General features: G+C 41.3%; 1 protein-coding gene across 1 annotated transcript; it reads right to left on the bottom strand.

Moving 5' to 3' along the window:
* Nucleotides 1–5,493: 5,493 nt before the first annotated feature.
* Nucleotides 5,494–7,776, bottom strand: LOC115322177 (tissue factor pathway inhibitor). The gene is made up of 3 exons (XM_029982505.4): nt 7,710–7,776; nt 6,556–6,726; nt 5,494–5,536 (listed from the first exon to the last, which is right to left on the bottom strand). Exons 1-3 carry the CDS (start codon nt 7,774–7,776, stop codon nt 5,505–5,507), a joined length of 270 nt encoding a protein of 89 aa, XP_029838365.1. The 3' UTR covers nt 5,494–5,504.
* Between the last annotated feature and the right edge of the window lie 9,879 nt (nt 7,777–17,655).

The following is a 17,655-nucleotide window of genomic DNA, read 5'->3' as shown; positions in this document are numbered from 1 at the left end:
CGAACACTCTCTTCTCCGTGGTCACGGGCCGTTCTCGATCGTTTAGACACATCCACCAAATTTAATCAAAGTCATGCGTCATTGAAGGCACACACACAATATTAAAAATAGAAACAAATATAAAACCCATTATTTATTTATTTATTTATGCATTTATTTATCAAGACTACTAATCCTCATTGGAGGATTTTTGTAGGGTAGTACAAAACACAGATGCATAACCATAGTGCAGAAAAAAACAGAGGGTAAAAACAAACGGAGTGAATGATACATGGTATTTTCACACTTCTAAAAAGCTGCAACTACGTTGATTAAAAAAGAAAAGAAAAGACATTTGCATAGAGAACCGGAAGCACTCTACGTGTTCACTGCGTAATTTTCACCACGGCTTCGTATCGCCTATCGTGGGACTCGAAGATGGCAGCGGACGACGGGCATGGGACCTCTAGTTTAGAACTGTCATTCGCGGTACCGTCGAATCTGTCTTCTTTCAAAAGAGAAATTACGGACCGATGAAAAGATTTGGGATTCATCCCGTACGACATGCCCGACTACCAAGACGATTTGCACGAAGACGTCGCCGAGCCGTCGCCCCTTGTCGTGGCTGAAGACATCGCTGGCGCAAGCGTAAAGGACGTAGTGCGTACTTCGAGATAAATATGCACGCGTACGATTTCTTCTACTTCGTACTTCGAGCCTGGAGTGCCTTTGCTGGAGGGAAATCGGCAGCGAACTTTCCGATCTCCCAATGCGAAAAAAGTGCGGTTTTACTTCTTTTGTCTTTCTAAAAAAGAGTAGAGATTGTATTTGCAAAGTGTGACCCGAAGCCCGAGTGGTTAAACATTTGTAAGAGCTTACTGATTACCAGCTGAACGTTAAGAAAAGCGACGAAGAGAGAAAGAAACACACTGCTTTCTCTCTTCGTCGCTTTTCCTATCGTTCAGCTGGTAATCAGTAAGCATGGATAACCAACCGGCTGAGCTACAGGCCATCACTACTTGTAAGAGCTGCTCGATATGCCAGTTTTTTTTCACATGTTCTGAAAAAGTCCTGTAGAGCTTTTGAAGTGACTTGACATTTTCGCTTTTTGAAATAAAGAAAAAGAGAAAAATCCGTGGGTAGCTCAGTTGAAAGGTGTCCGCTTCGCACACACCGGACCTAGGTTCAATCTCGAATGTGGGCGTACCGTTTTTTTTTTCTTATTTTTTAGACATCTTCGATATCTACTTTTTTTTTTAATTATCACTGAAAAAAACAATTGTTGTGGACGAAAATTCGCTTAACTAAATGGTATGGGATTTGTTTTTTGACACCTCCGAACTCAATGTAGTCACTTTCCACAAAGTGCAAGTAGCATATCAATCGGGTAGCGTCCGCTTTCCGAGCTTCGGGAAACTCTCCTACAGGTCCCGATTCCGTTGATCTTGTGGAAACTTGTGCAGACTCTGTCACACAATGCCACTTTCGGATGCAGGACCTGTAAGGCAGCTTCTCACGCAAAATCCCGGGGGTATTCTTTTCGGAGCCGATCACGGGAATTCACCACGGGCACTCACTACTCATTTCGAACTCTTCAATATACAAAACAACTCATCTTGATGTACCAAACAAACATGACTTCAAAGGAATCGCACGGCAAACCCGCAACGCATGTCGCCTGCTGCGGGCAATCAAAAAAAAAAAAAAAAAAAAAAAAAAAAAAAAGGGGGGGGGGGGGGGGGGGAAAGCGCACGGTCGGGTGTATTCACTTGACTTCCGGCGCTATCTCCTCTTCTATATTTCACCGAACTCCGAGCGCAGGTTTCGGTTTCTAGCAGTTGCGTTTTTGGACTTTTTGTTAAAAATATACGTGACTGTAGCAAACTGTAGCGCGGACGTCCAAAAACCTGTCTTTCTTCTTGTGTTTCTTCTTTTTTTAGGGGGTAAGGGGTAGGGGGGTAGGCGCTGATTGTCTTCCTTTTGTGGGACTTTTCACACAAGCACAACGAAACACTGGCAGAACAAGCGCACGTGCAATTATAACCTTGTAGGAGCTCTGCGCTTGTGGATCACGAGACGGCACAAGCCCTGGCATGCGTGGCCGTCTTCATCTCGTGAACCAAAGTTATGACGGCGTCACGCATGCGCCGAACGCTTAAATCGATCGATTTGGTAGATAAATATATGACATGGAATTTTAGCTGACAATTTACATTCCTCAAACTCTCAACCTGTAATTAAAAAAAAAAAAAAAAAATACCGGGAACCGCTTCGAACCATTCGAACCGATTAGCGATATAATTATTTTTTTTTTTCCGGTTGAGTTCCGGTTCTGTTCCAAGATGGTGGCGAAGATTTCGTTTCGGAATTCCGGTTATGTAAAAATAACGGTTCGGTTCCGGTTTTCGATTTGGTTCCGGTTCGACCCTTCGCATATCAGTAAAGCGAGGAATAAAAATGTGCTCGGTGCCGTGTATATTCTCACATTCTTTCAAAATGACATAGCCTGTGTATCAGCTCTTCAAAGAAGGCATCCCTCAGCAGAGTACATTTTTTTCTGCTGCTACTACCCCATTTAACCTTCTTCAACAAAGACTCCATAACTGCTATTAAAACTACGTGAGTGTAACCGGACGCCTTAAGGCGTTCAAGTTGAGAGCGAAAACTGTCCTTCACGGTATGAAAACATGATTTTTCCAAGGCCGAGCCTAAAATGCACATGGCTATGCCCCTTTTCACAATCTTAGAGTGGGAGGATGTGTAGGGCGGAATGGCTCTTTTTTTGACCTGCCCTTGACATGCTCCCACTCTAAGATTGTGAAAAGGGGCATAGCCATGTCCATTTTAGGCTCGCCCTTGGAAAAGTCATGTTTCCCTCACGAGAATTAAAGCGATGTTTCGAAAATGTCCCCAACGTCTCACTACGTTTCCAGGAGAAATATATTTGATCTATCTTGCTCGAAGCTTTTTTTTTCAAAGAAAAGAATGTCAAATGTGACATACGCTAATATTTAGGAATAAATCAACAAATTTTATTGAGCGCTTCCAAAACGCAACAGAAAGAGCTAGGTATAGATTCAATGACTGTAACCTCCAGACTGCCTTCAATAAAAACTGAAAGCGAACAACAGAGACCAAAACGGTGGTTGTTTAATGCTCTATTTTATTAGGTTTTAATGCCTTGTCGGGTGTTCCGGCCGCCATATCAAAGATGTTCTCCTGAGTCAGCGATGGCGCACTTTCGGATTCCCTGAAATTAGAAAGAGGTTTAAGCCCGTTGGTTTCACGTGAGCGCGTGTGCAGTGTATAAGAGCGCCGACATTAACATTAATTATGTTCCAATAATTGCCAAAACAGACTGCGCACAATGTGAACAATCCGAGAGTACACCTATTCTAGAGGTGCAGCTATCACGAACGTGCTTGTTATAGGGCATGTTTGTTAGATACAATACATTACACCTTCAAACGAGAAATAATGCAGGCGTCCGGTTTTGCAGTGACAAGTTTAAAAGTAAAAGATGCACTAATACAAAGTATAACATATTTTGGTAAAATTACTTTGTGAAGCAATCAGCGTTATTTAACTTGGCATAATATAAGCCCGTGGACTTCAATGCCCAAGCAACGAAGTAATTATCGGTTTCAGTTGAGCTAGTTGGTACATGAACAAGGATGATGGTCGAACAGCTTGAAAATTAAACGATTACGCAGAAACAATATAAGAAGCACACACGAAGCTGCAATAATGGCGGAGAAACCACATGAACATTAAACGATTACACAGACAGTGAAAAATAAACGATTACACAGATACGAAACTATCACTGAATTTCAAAGTGGCGCGCTGCAGTCGTACTGACGTTAATTATTGCGCCTTGAACCATTAACATTTTAAAGTGTTTACTCAAAATTCGCGTCGTCGTATTCACAGTGAGCTGCGTCTCGAGTCTCATGACGACAGCTATCGCAGTTCATGGACAACCAACAATAGTGGTTTCTGCAGCAATATTTTGTCGTGCTTCACGGGTGAAGAATTAAATATACAAGCTTTACTAGCGTAAAAGTTTGAAGCGTTTAGGAAACATTTTGATCATATTAAATATAACGTAGGGGTCGGGGTGTCTAGAAATCTTATATAAAAGTACTGCGGTTTAGACGTTTTGGACTTAGGATGCAAATCATATCCTTACGTGATATATTCCGGCGTACAAAAAGGGTCGATCCTTGGAGATTTGCTTTTTAATATTTTTATAAACAGTCTTGCAGCTTGTGTCAGTAAATCAGAAACGCTACAGTTCGCTGATGACGTGAAGCCTGATGACTGTGAACTGTTTCACAACGATGTTGATGCGATTCGGCTGTGGTGTTGTACAAGCTTGCGCCTTTTAAACCCCTTCCAAAACTAAGGCTCTATCTTTCTCCCTTAAGGAATAACTTATTGTTCATTCCTTAAAATTACACGGCTCAAATACTCAAGATGTTCTGTGGTACGCGACCTTTGTGTTTTGATTGACTCAAAGCCTAATTTTCATTGCCATGTTTTAAAAATGATCAATTATTCATTACACATCCTAGGCGTAATTGCACGCATTACCCGTCGTTTCCGCTTTTTCACCTGCATACTGCACATACTTCAGTCGTTAGTTTTATCAAGGTTGAAGTTCTCCTGTTCTGTGTGGAATACCCTGGGACTCAGTCAAATGGTAAGGCTACAGTGCGTACAGCGACGAATTGTAAGAATTATCTATGATCCGAACATTGGACCTAGAGTTTTCTTATGAATACGTACGTCAATTGGAAACACTTGTTAATTCGTCCCTTTCGAAGAGACGACTAATTCGCGACATGTTATTTTTTAAATATAAACTGCTCAACACTGCTACTGATTCTCCCGTGTTAATGAGTAGAATATCACTTCATGTTCCCCAGCGACTAAATCGATCTACGGTTTCTGTTTACCCTTTTAAACTAAAATCTATTAAACCATTTACTCGGATGTAGACCAGGTATTAAAAATGTTTTAACCCTGGACCTGGACTTTTTCGCTACCCTTGCATGTTTTAAAAATAAGTGTAATACTTAGTCGCACATCGCAGAGTGAAAATATTTTTGATCCGATAGTCTTCCACCTCGTGCAAGTGTAACCCTCCTAAGGCCTTAGCAGCTGTTTGGGACACAATAAAACACGCACACACGTATACATGTGTTTTTATATATATATATATATATATATATTTTACAGCCAATTGGTCTAATACAACTAAGAACATATATTTAATTCAAAAAGAAAATAATTTGGTCCCGGAATTCACCACACAAGCACTTTTTTTAGGTTAAAAACATGCTTCTTACATAGAAGTAAATGCTGGTGAAAATCAAGTCGCACACATTCACTACGAGACCGTTAGATTGCATGATGCAATGCACAATAAACGAATAAAGGCTGCTCGTATGACGGATATGGTTTTGTTTAGCTCGAGACATTGGTTGGTGAGAGTTACCGAATCATTGGCGAGTAGACTTTCAGGGCTTGGGGGAGTTTGGCTTGTGTTTACCTGCGCGAGAATACAAGTGTTACTCGGCGTCAAACCGGGACTGTTTTTCTTTTGATTTTTATTCCTTGATTTGTACTAAAGACACATAAATTAAACATAATTGTTTGGGGACCGATAAGAGCAACCCCTGAAATAATCTTACCATCTATTTTTATAAGATGCCAGTAGGAGTTGCTAGTCATTAGAACCTTCCTATAGCTTGCAGAATGCACTGCTTGGTACCAAAGCCTGATTTGGCCATATTTATGTTTAAGTGCACTTAAAGAGTAGTAGCAAGACGAGCATTGACGTTAGGCAAACAATGTTCACAGTGAATAAGGGTAAAATCGTTGTTTCATATGCCATACACAATAATATTTTTAATGATATGCTCAACCTTTAACATTCTAATAATTGCGCTTTTCGCGTTCGCCTCTCATAATATAAGTTCGTTACTCCCCTATACACTCTAAGAAATGCCTTCACGTCCACTTACCCGAACAGCCTTCGAAGAGCCAATCTCTGCGATCTACGAAATAAGCTCAGCGAATGATGAGGCGGAACATTTGTTTATACCTTAAAATTATGTCTGCGCTGTGGCATTACGCAATGCAAGCGTGACGCTCTGCATTGCGTAATGCCACAGCGGAGACTTCATTTTTAGGTCTAAATAGATGTTCCGCCTCATCATTCGCTGAGCTGATTTCCTACATCGCAATGATTGGCTCTTCGAGTGTTGTGCGGGTAAGTAGACGCGCAGACATTTCGCAGGGTGTGGTAGAAGGCTCATGATGTAGTGCTATACTGATATAGCAAGATATGCACAACCTAATACAGCCATTCTAATTTTCAAGACTGCGCTTAGTTATCTGATACAATAGTGCTTCTGTAAACAGACTGCGTAAAGGCGGTTGTAAATTCCACGTAAACGTGGTTCTTGTTTAATACGTGGCACGTCACAAAGCTTCGTAGGAAAACAACAGCATAGTCTGTGGCCCGTGTTGAATGGAAGAAAAGAAAATAATATGTGCAAAACTTACCGTAAGGACAGGCATCCATGCAGGCACGTCTGGACCCAAAGTCATTGGGACCCCCTCCACATCCATAGTATTCCTCGCATTGGTCGGTGCCGTCGTCAAAGTAGAACATCGATTTAATCGGTTCACCAGCGGTGCAGGTTGCCACAGGATGTGGTGCTCTGCAGATCTTCTCTGCAGAGAAATTTGGTGATATATTGAATATGAATGAAATTATCATGTATAACAATTTAAGATGGTCGCACTCACGAAATACGGTTTCGTCCTGAGATCAACTCTACCCTGATATGTTATGTCGAGCACCTCTCATGTAATATTAAAACTAGTTCGTAGTATTGGTGTTATAAGGCACGGGAAAAACATGGAAAAACACTCTAATTTCGACCGACAAACAGTTTCCGTTGTTTTCGGATCGTGGCCTTTACGAAAATTCTAATACCATTTACGAGTGTTTTACCATGTTATCACAAAGCGCTGATTGAATTTCTTTTAATAAAACCATTTATCAAAAAATAATGCGAGTTTTACATTCCGTAAAATTTCTTCATTAAATGCGTTCACGGAGAACACTAGTTAGAAAATGAGGTGGCATCGAAAAAAACGAAATTTAAAACGCCACCACTCCCCCCCCCCCCTAAAAAAAAAAAAGATAAAAATAAAATACAACTATTAATATATATATAATTATGAGCTTTTGTGATTCTTTTTTGGCCTCGTGTTAGTTTTGGCCTTGTAGGGGCACTGATGGGTTGTCAGTCTGCATAAAAGCAGTTTTTTGCATTGGTTTCCCCCCTTCCTCATGATAAAATAAACAGTGTTTCATATGTTTCAAAGTAGTGAAGTTACTGGGGCAGAAGTAATTTTGTATCCTCGAGTACGAATTATATACTAATAAACTTGAAATTTAGTTTGTTTCCGACATGCCCTTTCCGACCAAGCCACTTTGCATATAAAAGTCCGGTTCTCGCAGAAAGACCAAGCAACTAAATCTGGCGGCTGAGGTATACGAAATTTTATCGTTGGTTTACGTTGATTCGGTACAAAGCAACAGAGCTCGATGTAAGAGCTCAACAATTGTGATGCAGATTGCGGGCCTAAGAAAAATATCTTAGAGCTGGAGAGTCATAAAAATGCAACAATTTCGGTAACAGACTTACCAGGCAGCAGCGCAATAGTGCACACCACTGTGGCTAGGAAGCAAACGGCTGCAAAGGTTGCCTTCATCTTGGACGGTAGATGTCGACGATGTAGTTACAGATTTCGGAGTGGGCTTATATAGTGCTTCGCCGGTGTAAAGAAAGCATTATTTTTATGGATATTTTTTTCGTAGAAAAAGACACGACCTGTCACACGCATTGTTCTCAAAGTCCGTGACAGCGAGCTAATCACAATTGAATTTCGCACTGCCTATGAAAGATATTGACAAAATATTTGCGTCACAAGCTGCGGAAATTTTTTCCCGCCTGCCTGAGGCCATTATTCTTTTTTATTGTCTTTTCTGAACATTGGCATACGATTTTGAAAGATAACAAAAGGAAAGTCTCAAGAAAGAGAGGAAGTTAAAGATAATTTAAAAAAAAAAACAATTTTTCTTGAGCCACTACACCAGTGGTACCAAACTCATTTGAGTGTGGGGCCCAGATGGCCCACACCGAAGAGGTCGAGGGCCGGCGTAAGACGGGAGGGGGCAGGGGGGGGGGGGGGGGTGTTAGAACGTTTTAAGGAGATTAGACCTCGTGCTCCGTGCATTTTATAAACTCACAGTTTTTCCAGTGACATCTTTAGATTTGATTTGAGTACTTTGGACCCTGACCTGATGTGATGACAAGTATTAAAATGACACCGCCCGTCAACCTGTTTGCATTTTTAATAGAGTAAGAGAGCAACTACACTGGTCGTTCCAGTTGCTCAATTCAATCAGGAATTAACCAAGCTCAACTTGTCTCTGAAAGAAAATAGAAGTTACTTTTGACATTTCTTGCTATTCTGATGATTTTGTTGACTGTGAGGATGCCGAGTATCTAGCTGTATCTTCGACAGATGTCCTGCTGATCGAGAGTTCGCGCAGTCGAGAAGCATTCTTCAACGAAGAACTCACGCTTGCATCCTAGTACATGAACTCTTGCGCATTACAAAAAGTTGTGAAGCAAAAAATAAAGCGAAAACAAAGAAAAAATTAATATAGATAAGTATTAGATATGCGAATACGTTAAAAGAGCAGAGCTACGTTTTGAGCGAAAATTCATCCGCGAGGTGAGATCAGCATGGCCCATGCCATTTTGGCGTTCGAGACTTGCGAACCGGGATTCGTATCAGTACCAATAAAAAGCAGTATATCTTTTCGCTAACTGGACTATGGAACAGAAAATCTAATGGTATTTTTCGCTGGCAACCTGAAATCTACTTTCAGACAATTGTCTGCAAACTGGACTTCAGGTTTCTAGCAAAAAAAATTTAGTCAGATTTCTTGTTCCATGATTCAGCTATCGAAAAGTTATACTGGGCTGCAGGCCGAGTGCCTGTGAGTCGCGGGCCGAATGCGGCCCGCAAGCCGTATGTTTCTGACCTCTGCACTTGACAGATCATTTGGTCATATATTAAATACTTGTATCCGCTGGAAATATAATCCTACGTTGTAAACCTTGCCAGTGACGTATTCTCTAGGAGCTTACAGTTTGCAGTTTTTTTTAAAGGTTTATATATTATGGTTACTGCAGTAATGCCCGATTATCCTTATGGGATCCTTAAGTTTAATATGATGATGAATATTGTGCTTTAGTCATACCTGAACATTAATTCCTAAAAAGTCGCTTTACAATTTGTAGTATGAACATCTATACCCGTTCATATTTGATATGCAAACTGCAGCTGACAAGAGTGTTGAAATGGTGTTCATTCAATTTTCCAATCATCAATGCTCTGGAGAAGAATGATAAAATATAAATAGCGTATACGGGTTTGATTTTAATCAGAAGAGACCAAAAAATGAGTGCGAATTAGGCAAGTGCCGTCTTCACCATGTATCTATCTTTGTCGACGGACATTAGACGAGGGAATCATTGTTATGGCACGTTGACCAACTAACTATATCTGCTAATTAACTGTTTTATTCTTGTCTTCGGGGGTCATGTTGCAATTTCAGTATTGACGGCAATTACAATCAGAGGCCGAACCAATTAAAACAATTAAAATAAAAAGTAAAAAAGAATAAAGGTAAAAAAGCGGGCAATTATGTTATGTGATAGCCTTACCCTGAAGCAGGTGGAAGGGAGGATGAAAAAATCAGTTGGCCTGTCTCTCGACATATTTTTCAGTGCCAAAACGCATAAGGACGTGTGCCTATTTAGAGCTATTGTTACCGAGAGGGGAACTTGGCAGCGTCAGTTGGCTTCGTAACTCCAGAAGCAACTGTCGCCCTAAGATATCGGAAACCCTTACCAGGTGCACAACTCTGAGGCGGTAGTAGAGTTCTTTAAAAGATAAAGAGGCAGGAAAGTGGTCGACCTTTAGTGTGGATGGTGAAGGCTTGTTTGATTCTTTGCCCTACGACCAGCTGTTATTCTCGGTGAGGTCATGCATTGAACCTAACGGGGAACTTGGATACAGAAACGCTAGCGGTGTCGCCCTGGAAGGCTTCCTTGGGCTGTTACAGTTTTATTTGAGCTCTATGATGGTTGGCTGGCGCGATAAGGTGTTTCTTCGGAAAAAAGGCGTAAGCATTGGGTTATGGGTGGCGCCAATCTTGAGTGATATTTTGTTTGCTGGGGCAGACAGAGCTGTAAAAAGTACCATGTGTTCTTCTGCGGTAAAAAAAAAAAAAGTGTTCCGTTCGTGGACGACTTTTTAGTCCTCTATAAAGGAGCTGATGGAAGTGACACTCGGAATATGGTCTTGGATGCATTCAGTAAGTGTGCTGTGGTAGTCAGTTTCACGTTTGAGGAACCTAAAGAAGGTCTACTCCAATTTTTGGACCTGCCGGTCAGCCGGGGTGTAGAATTATATGTGTTGGTCTTACAGACCCTGTTCTAAGAAACTTATTCTGGACTAACGGTCCTCACATTCCAAAGTTGTGAAGGGACGGATTGCTGTCGCCTGTTTTTCTTCGGCTCTTAAGAAGTTGTGTGTCCACACGTCGAATGACAGTTTCCGGGAGCAGGTAGGGAGGCTAGTGACGTCGGGTTTTCGCGTGAACCTTTTGACGAAGGTAGCAAGTTCCCTTTTGAAGAAGGCCAAAGGTGTAAAGAAGGCTCATAACCTGAAGGGAGTAGGAGGGAGGTACGGCATATCAGTAGTCTTCTTGGTGCCTCAAAAATTAAGCCAATTGCGTTCTAGGGTTGGTGACGTATGTCGCGAGCAGCGGACTGAGAACGGTTCGTGACGTGTGTTTCGTCCATTGTTTTACGAAATCCCCGTCTCTTGTAATATTTTTTAAGTGGGGCAGTCGGGGAGGTGTCACCATGACAGGCTTAGAGAGCATTCGTATTCACTGGGGGCCACTGTTGGGGGATATTTGGCAATGCACTCTAGTACAAGGTGTCATAAAAAGAATTAAACGGTTTCTTTTTATTATTGCGAAAATGCACTACGCATCGTCGAACGCTCATTCTCCGCCCAAAGGTAGCCCTAGAGGTCGCAACCAGATGCCAAAGTTTCAGCCCGAACGGACACCTTATTCAAAATTTATAAGAGAGTTTCTGAAAGTTTCAACGGGAAAACGGCGGCCGATGGAGTTTTCGAATACATGTATGGGCTCTATGGCACCAGAAACCGAAAACGGGCAAAAAAGGGCTATATTTTTCCATTGAAATTTTCAGAAAATAGTTAGTTACTTTTGAATAAGGTATCGGATCCAGCTGAAACTTTGGCATCTGGTTGTGACCTCTAGCGCTACCTTTGGGCGGAGCATGAGCGTTCCGCGATTCCTCGTTTATTTTTGTGGCAAAAAAAAAACAAAAAAACCTCTAATTTTTTTTTTATGACACCTTGTAGATGCGAGTGCGTGCCGGATTCCCGTAAAGTTGATGTCCTGGCCAGACACCGCGAAAAAAAACGAGAAATTATAAAAGTATTTTTTTATTTCCCTTTGGACGATCTCTGCGTCAGCGCTCCGTCGGTGGCTTTGTCAGATAAAGAGGTTTGCGTTTTGCAAGCGAATATGAAAGGTGGTTTTCGAGGATACTCAGCACTTATGTTAGTGTCGTGCTTGATAGATGAGTACGTGGTGGTTTTTGGTGTCTGTTATCTGTTTTGCATATGCGCTTTCCTTTAATCTTTTTTTACTAATAAAACTTCAGTTGCGAGCACAGCTTCGTCCTGTAGGGTTTTTTCCTTCTCGTCGTCTATGTTTTTGGCTTTTTTTTTTTTTTTCTCCTCATTTTCTTTGTTCACATCCAGGTGCAGTGTAAACAATTATTGTTGCGTTGTACCTTCGGAGGATTGTTTACGCTTTGCCTGACGCACGTTGCCCCCTTCATGTATATTTTTGATTATTTTTTTTTTTTCATTATAATTTGAATCAGCATGAAGCAAAATTACGAATACAAAGAAAGTATTTTCAGCGACTGTCAAGCTTCTTTACACGTAATACTATTGTGTTTTCCTAGAACAATGATGGCTGCTTTCGATTGAAAGTGACCTCTAGCTACATGCGTTTTTACATTACGTGAATTCGCTAGGCTCAGTTGTTTTTTACAGCGTGTGTCTGTTATAATATTCTTTTCGGAAGACAGCAGCACAACGATTTCAATCTTTCTCTCAAAATCTAAGACTAAAGTCACTGAATTCTGGGAAATATAGCGCCCTTGCCTTCCTTGCCAGATAGTCTGGCACAATCAAATACTAACATACAGAAAACTAAACCAAGCGAGCTGATTGACTGGTTGCTCTTTGCCTTGACAATCGCCATCGGGGTCCGTCCAAACCTCCGAAGCTTGGAAAGGGTCATTCTGAACGCGTCCAAGTTCGCTTTTGAGCATCATCGTCCTGAAAGCGCTCATCGCCAAGATAAGCGTCTTTGGCACTATGTATGCAATCAAGTTATCAATAAGGCTTATCTCCGCAGATATCTCAAAATTATATTGCTCTTATTATGTCGTTCAAGACCAATTATTTTTCAAGGCTTCCAACCACCGACGCCGCACGTCGTGCGGCGTCGGTGCTTGGAGGCATTGAAACTTCTCTATAAATATGCCCGTCACCAGCGAATTTATATAGGCTCACAAAGAATGTTGAGGTCAATGAGAAACTGCTCATTTCATGAACCAAAATGGCGAAATTGAGGAGAGCTTGGCGCATTTTCCCCAGGATCCAGTGTCAATTTGTCTACGACAGCTGAGCGCAACGAAAGTACACACACGCGCATCCGTGCACAGAGACGCATGCTCATGCGTGCATACACAGGCTCACAGACGCGCTAATGCGCACGAACATACATACGCGCGAACACGCAGATGCACGTGAAGGGTCATGCGCGCACCAACGAACACATACACTAGTGATGCAAACTATCGACAGTAGTATCGATACTATCGACAGTGGAAGCCAAATATAACTGTGTATAGTGAAAAGCTATCGATAGTGCTATCGATCATCGACTACCTTAAAACTATCGATATTACTATCCAATGTACACCATCGATTCTACTATCGATAGTAGAGTATCGTAAAACTATCGATAGTCGATTATCGTGAAACTCGATAGCATACTATCATTAGTCGACTATCGTGGAACTGTTTATTGTCAAATGTCGAGAAGCTATCGATATTCAACAATCGTAATGCTATTGATGGGGTCTTATTAGGTGACAGACGAAGAAATTTCACGAAATGTAGTGTATGTAGCTCGGCGTAAAACACAACTGCAATTGTGGACTTCCGCATAATTTTCGAGGAACATCCTAAAACTTTTCGGAAAGCAATCACAGAACTATAGAAATCCTCCCAAGAAACTATTGACAATACACTATGACGATATATGTTGTGTATTATTGAAAAACTATGAAAAAAATATATGATGTTGATAGGCTGTCACTTTCTGCCTCATGTGTTTTAAATACTGGAGTGCCTCAAGGGTTCAATCTGGGGCCGTTGTTACTCAACATTTTTGTCAATGATTTGCTAGACAGTGTGCTGAATTCAAAGGTGCTATAGTTTACAGACGACTTCAAGATTTATCGCGAAATTCGTTCAACTACTGACTGCCTAAGGATGCAAGACGATGTTCAGGCAATCCTAAACTGGTGCATGAAAAATAATTTGGAACTTAACCCCAGTAAGATCAAGGTTGTTTCCTTTACCCGTAAGACAAGCTGCATTGAGTACTCGTATAACATGTTAGGTTAAGCTATCGCGAGGTCAGGTATTTTTCGTTACCTGGGACTGATGTTTGATTTCCGCCTTTCGTTTACTGAGCATGTTTCGAAAGTTGTGTATAATTCTTACCAGGCGCTAGGCGTTATTTCCCGAATGACGGGGAATTTTTGTACTTACTCTAGCATGATTCATCTATTTCGCGCCCTTGTATTGTCTAAACTTGAGTTCTGCTCAGTCGTATGGAGCATTATTGGATCGACTCAATCATGTATTTTAGAAAAAAAAGTTCAGCATCATCTCGTGCATATTGTTTACGATAGATAGGTTGGGAGGCGCATTTATTTTGATTATGAATGCTTACTTAATCTGCTTGACGTGGTGGCGTTGCACAAAAGAAGATTAGCGCGAGACATTACTCTTTTTGTATAAGACAGTGAACGCTACAATTGATGCACCTTTACTTTTAAGTGCAATTTCTTTGAGTGTTCTTCAAAAGCGTATAAGATTTTCATTTCTTTCCTACCCGCAAAAAGTTGGTGTTCGGTCCCCGATGACACGCCTTCAACTTCTATATAAACGCGATAGGAGTGATATAGAATCGTTTTCGGCCCCTATTAAATTTTAGAAGGTCATTGTGCCGCTTGACCAATATCTGTGCTCTGTTGTTTTCCGTTGTTCTCCGTCGTTTTATTTATTTCCTTTTATCTTTTCAAAATAACGTTTTGCTTGTTTGTTTGTCTTATCCGTTATTTTATTGTTAGTAATATGTGCGAACTAATAAGACCTCGAGATGTTTGCGGGCACATTAAGCAGAATAAATAAATAAATAATTCCCGACCTTCGAGATTTCATTCAAAATGGTAAATCGGCAGAAAAAAAAAAGGATTCTTAGCACAGGGATCATTTTCACCCATCAGTGTTCAAGGCTATGAAAAGTAATATGTGTCAACTGAATAGTAAAGGCAACACGAGCGTGACAAAAACTTCTAAAACCCTGATGCTAAATATATTGAGCGAGTGTTTTCCCTAGCTCCAAGAGAACAACAAATGCTGAATATACTGAATAGTATTTACAGCGCCAAAAAACGACAGGACAAAGACGAGAGTAAACAGGACGAGGCGCACTCGCAACTAAAGTTTATTTAGGAAAAAACACATAATATATAGGCCGTTAAAAATGCCTATCCATCCCATCAATCCAGAAGACCTCTTGATAAAATCAAACTCTTTCCCTGAGGGGGCAAGGGAAGGCTCGCTAACGCATTCATCTCCCTTTGCTCTAATCTCAAACGCCTCGTGCACTTCTCGGCATATTTTATCTTTGTATTTCGCCAGAACCTTCACATCATGCAGAACTGGTGAGCACGGGCAGCGACTACAATGAACAGCTAGGTTACCAGACGGGCTTGCTCTCATAGCTGACGCATGTTCCCGTGCACGATCACTGACACATCTGCCAGTCTGGCCGATGTACACGGAGCCGCAAGTCAGCGGAATTTCGTAAACCACTCCGACGGCACACTCAGCATATTTGGTTTTGTGTTTTGTGCCGCACTGCTCCAGATGGCACGCTTGTGCCGTAGAATCAATAATCCCCAGACAGACATGGAGCAGTGCGGCACAAAACACAAAACCAAATATGCTGAGTGTGCCGTCGGAGTGGTTTACGAAATTCCGCTGACTTGCGGCTCCGTGTACATCGGCCAGACTGGCAGATGTGTCAATGATCGTGCACGGGAACATGCGTCAGCTATGAGAGCAAGCCCGTCTGGTAACCTAGCTGTTCATTGTAGTCGCTGCCCGTGCTCACCAGTTCTGCATGATGAGAAGGTTCTGGCGAAATACAAAGATAAAATATGCCGAGAAGTGCACGAGGTGTTTGAGATTAGAGCAAAGGGAGATGAATGCGTTAGCAAGCCTTCCCTTGCCCTCTCAGGGAAAGAGTTTGATTTTATCAAGAGGTCTTCTGGATTGATGGGATGAATAGGCATTTTTAACGGCCTATATATTATGTGTTTTTTCCTAAATAAACTTTAGTTGCGAGTGCGCCTCGTCCTGTTTACTCTCGTCTTTGTCCTGTCGTTTTTTGGCGCTGTAAATACTGATCATGAACCAACTAGCCCAAATTTCTACTTTGCTATACTGAATAGTTTTACAAATGCGGGCATACTAAAGTGTGTCTGATATCTGAACCTCAAGGATATACCAAATATAGTTTAGTAAGGTACGTTGTTGGGCTAGTTGGTTCATCTTAGTAAAACATATAAAATAACGCAACAGAAACAAGGACAAGAAGTAAACAGGGCAGGCGCCTCTCCTGTTTACTTCTTGTCCTTGTTTCTGTTGCGCTATTTTATATGTTTTACTAAGATACACCAAATATATGTGCAGGAAAACTAGCAAAACCGCCATTTTTGTTTCACCTATTAATATTACGAGATAAAAGTCTATATTTTGTTTCCTTTCAATTTCACGTATGACATCCCCAGTCAATTTTTCAATTGTTTTGCATCAGTCATACAAAAACGCCCAAACCCACCTACTCCTACGCGTTCAGACACACACTTTCACACACTCAAGCTCAGAGACGTGGCTGTAGATACCCTAGTGAAAAAAGCCATTTGTATAAGAAATTTCTTGTGTCCAATAAACACATATGAATCATAAAAGATATACAAGAACATATAAGAACCACATGAGAACCACATCAGGACTATATAAGAACTATATGGGAACTATATAAGATATATTAGAACCATATAAGAAACTTATGAGAAACTTTTCACGATTCTCTTATATGGCGCTTGTATGTTCTTATATCTCTTATATAGTTCTTATATAGTTCCTATATGGTTCTTATGTGTTCTTATATATCTTGTATGATTCATATGTGTTCATTGGACACAAAAATTTCTCATACAAATGAGAATTTTCAATAGGCAATGAGGTTTTTCGTAATACGTGATATATGAGAGCCCATGCAACTACCCAGAACAGAATTTGCGGCTCGAAATCCGTTCTCTTTCCGCCCAAAAACCGTCGATAGAGACCTGGTCGGTTTAAGTCGCGCTCACTTTCTTCTCCTTGGTCATGGGCCGTTTTCTAAGGTTTCGACACACTGACATTTAGTCATTGGTCATTGAAGGCTCACACTCAGTATTAAAAAAGAAAATATGAAACCCAATTTGTGTGGCGTCTAAAAAGCTGCTAATACGTTGATTGAAAAAAAAAAACAATAAAAAAAAAACAGTTGCAAGACAACCGGAAGCATTGTGCGTTCACTGCGTAATTTTCAACATGGCGTCGTATCGCGTATCATGGGACTCGCGGGTGGAAGCGGACGACGGGCATGAGACGTCCAGTTGAGAACTGTCGTTCGCGGTACCGTCGAATCTGTCTTCCTTCAAAAGAGAAATTATGGATCGATCAAAAGATTTGGGATTCATTCTGTACGACATGCCGGACTACCAAGACGATTTGCACAAAGACGTCGCCGAGCCGCCGGCCCCTTGTCGTGGCTGAAGACATCGCTGGCGCAACCGTAAAGGACGTAGTGCGTACTTCGAGATAAATATGAACACATACGATTTCTTTACTATATCTGGCCAATGCGTGGTGCTGCCGGATTTCGAGCCTGGAGTGCCTTTGCTGGAGGGAATTTGGCAGCGAACTTTCCTACCTACAGTCGACCGGCGGTATTACTACAAATAGTGCCATCAGGCGTGCCGAACCCAATGTGAAAGAAGTGCGGGTTTACTTTTTCAGTTTTGTAAAAAGAGTAGAGATTGTATT

This window comes from Ixodes scapularis, unplaced genomic scaffold, assembly GCF_016920785.2.
Source record: "Ixodes scapularis isolate PalLabHiFi unplaced genomic scaffold, ASM1692078v2 PGA_scaffold10__122_contigs__length_95168666, whole genome shotgun sequence".
Lineage (NCBI taxonomy): Eukaryota > Metazoa > Arthropoda > Arachnida > Ixodida > Ixodidae > Ixodes > Ixodes scapularis.
This window is presented reverse-complemented; position numbering and strand designations above follow the sequence as displayed.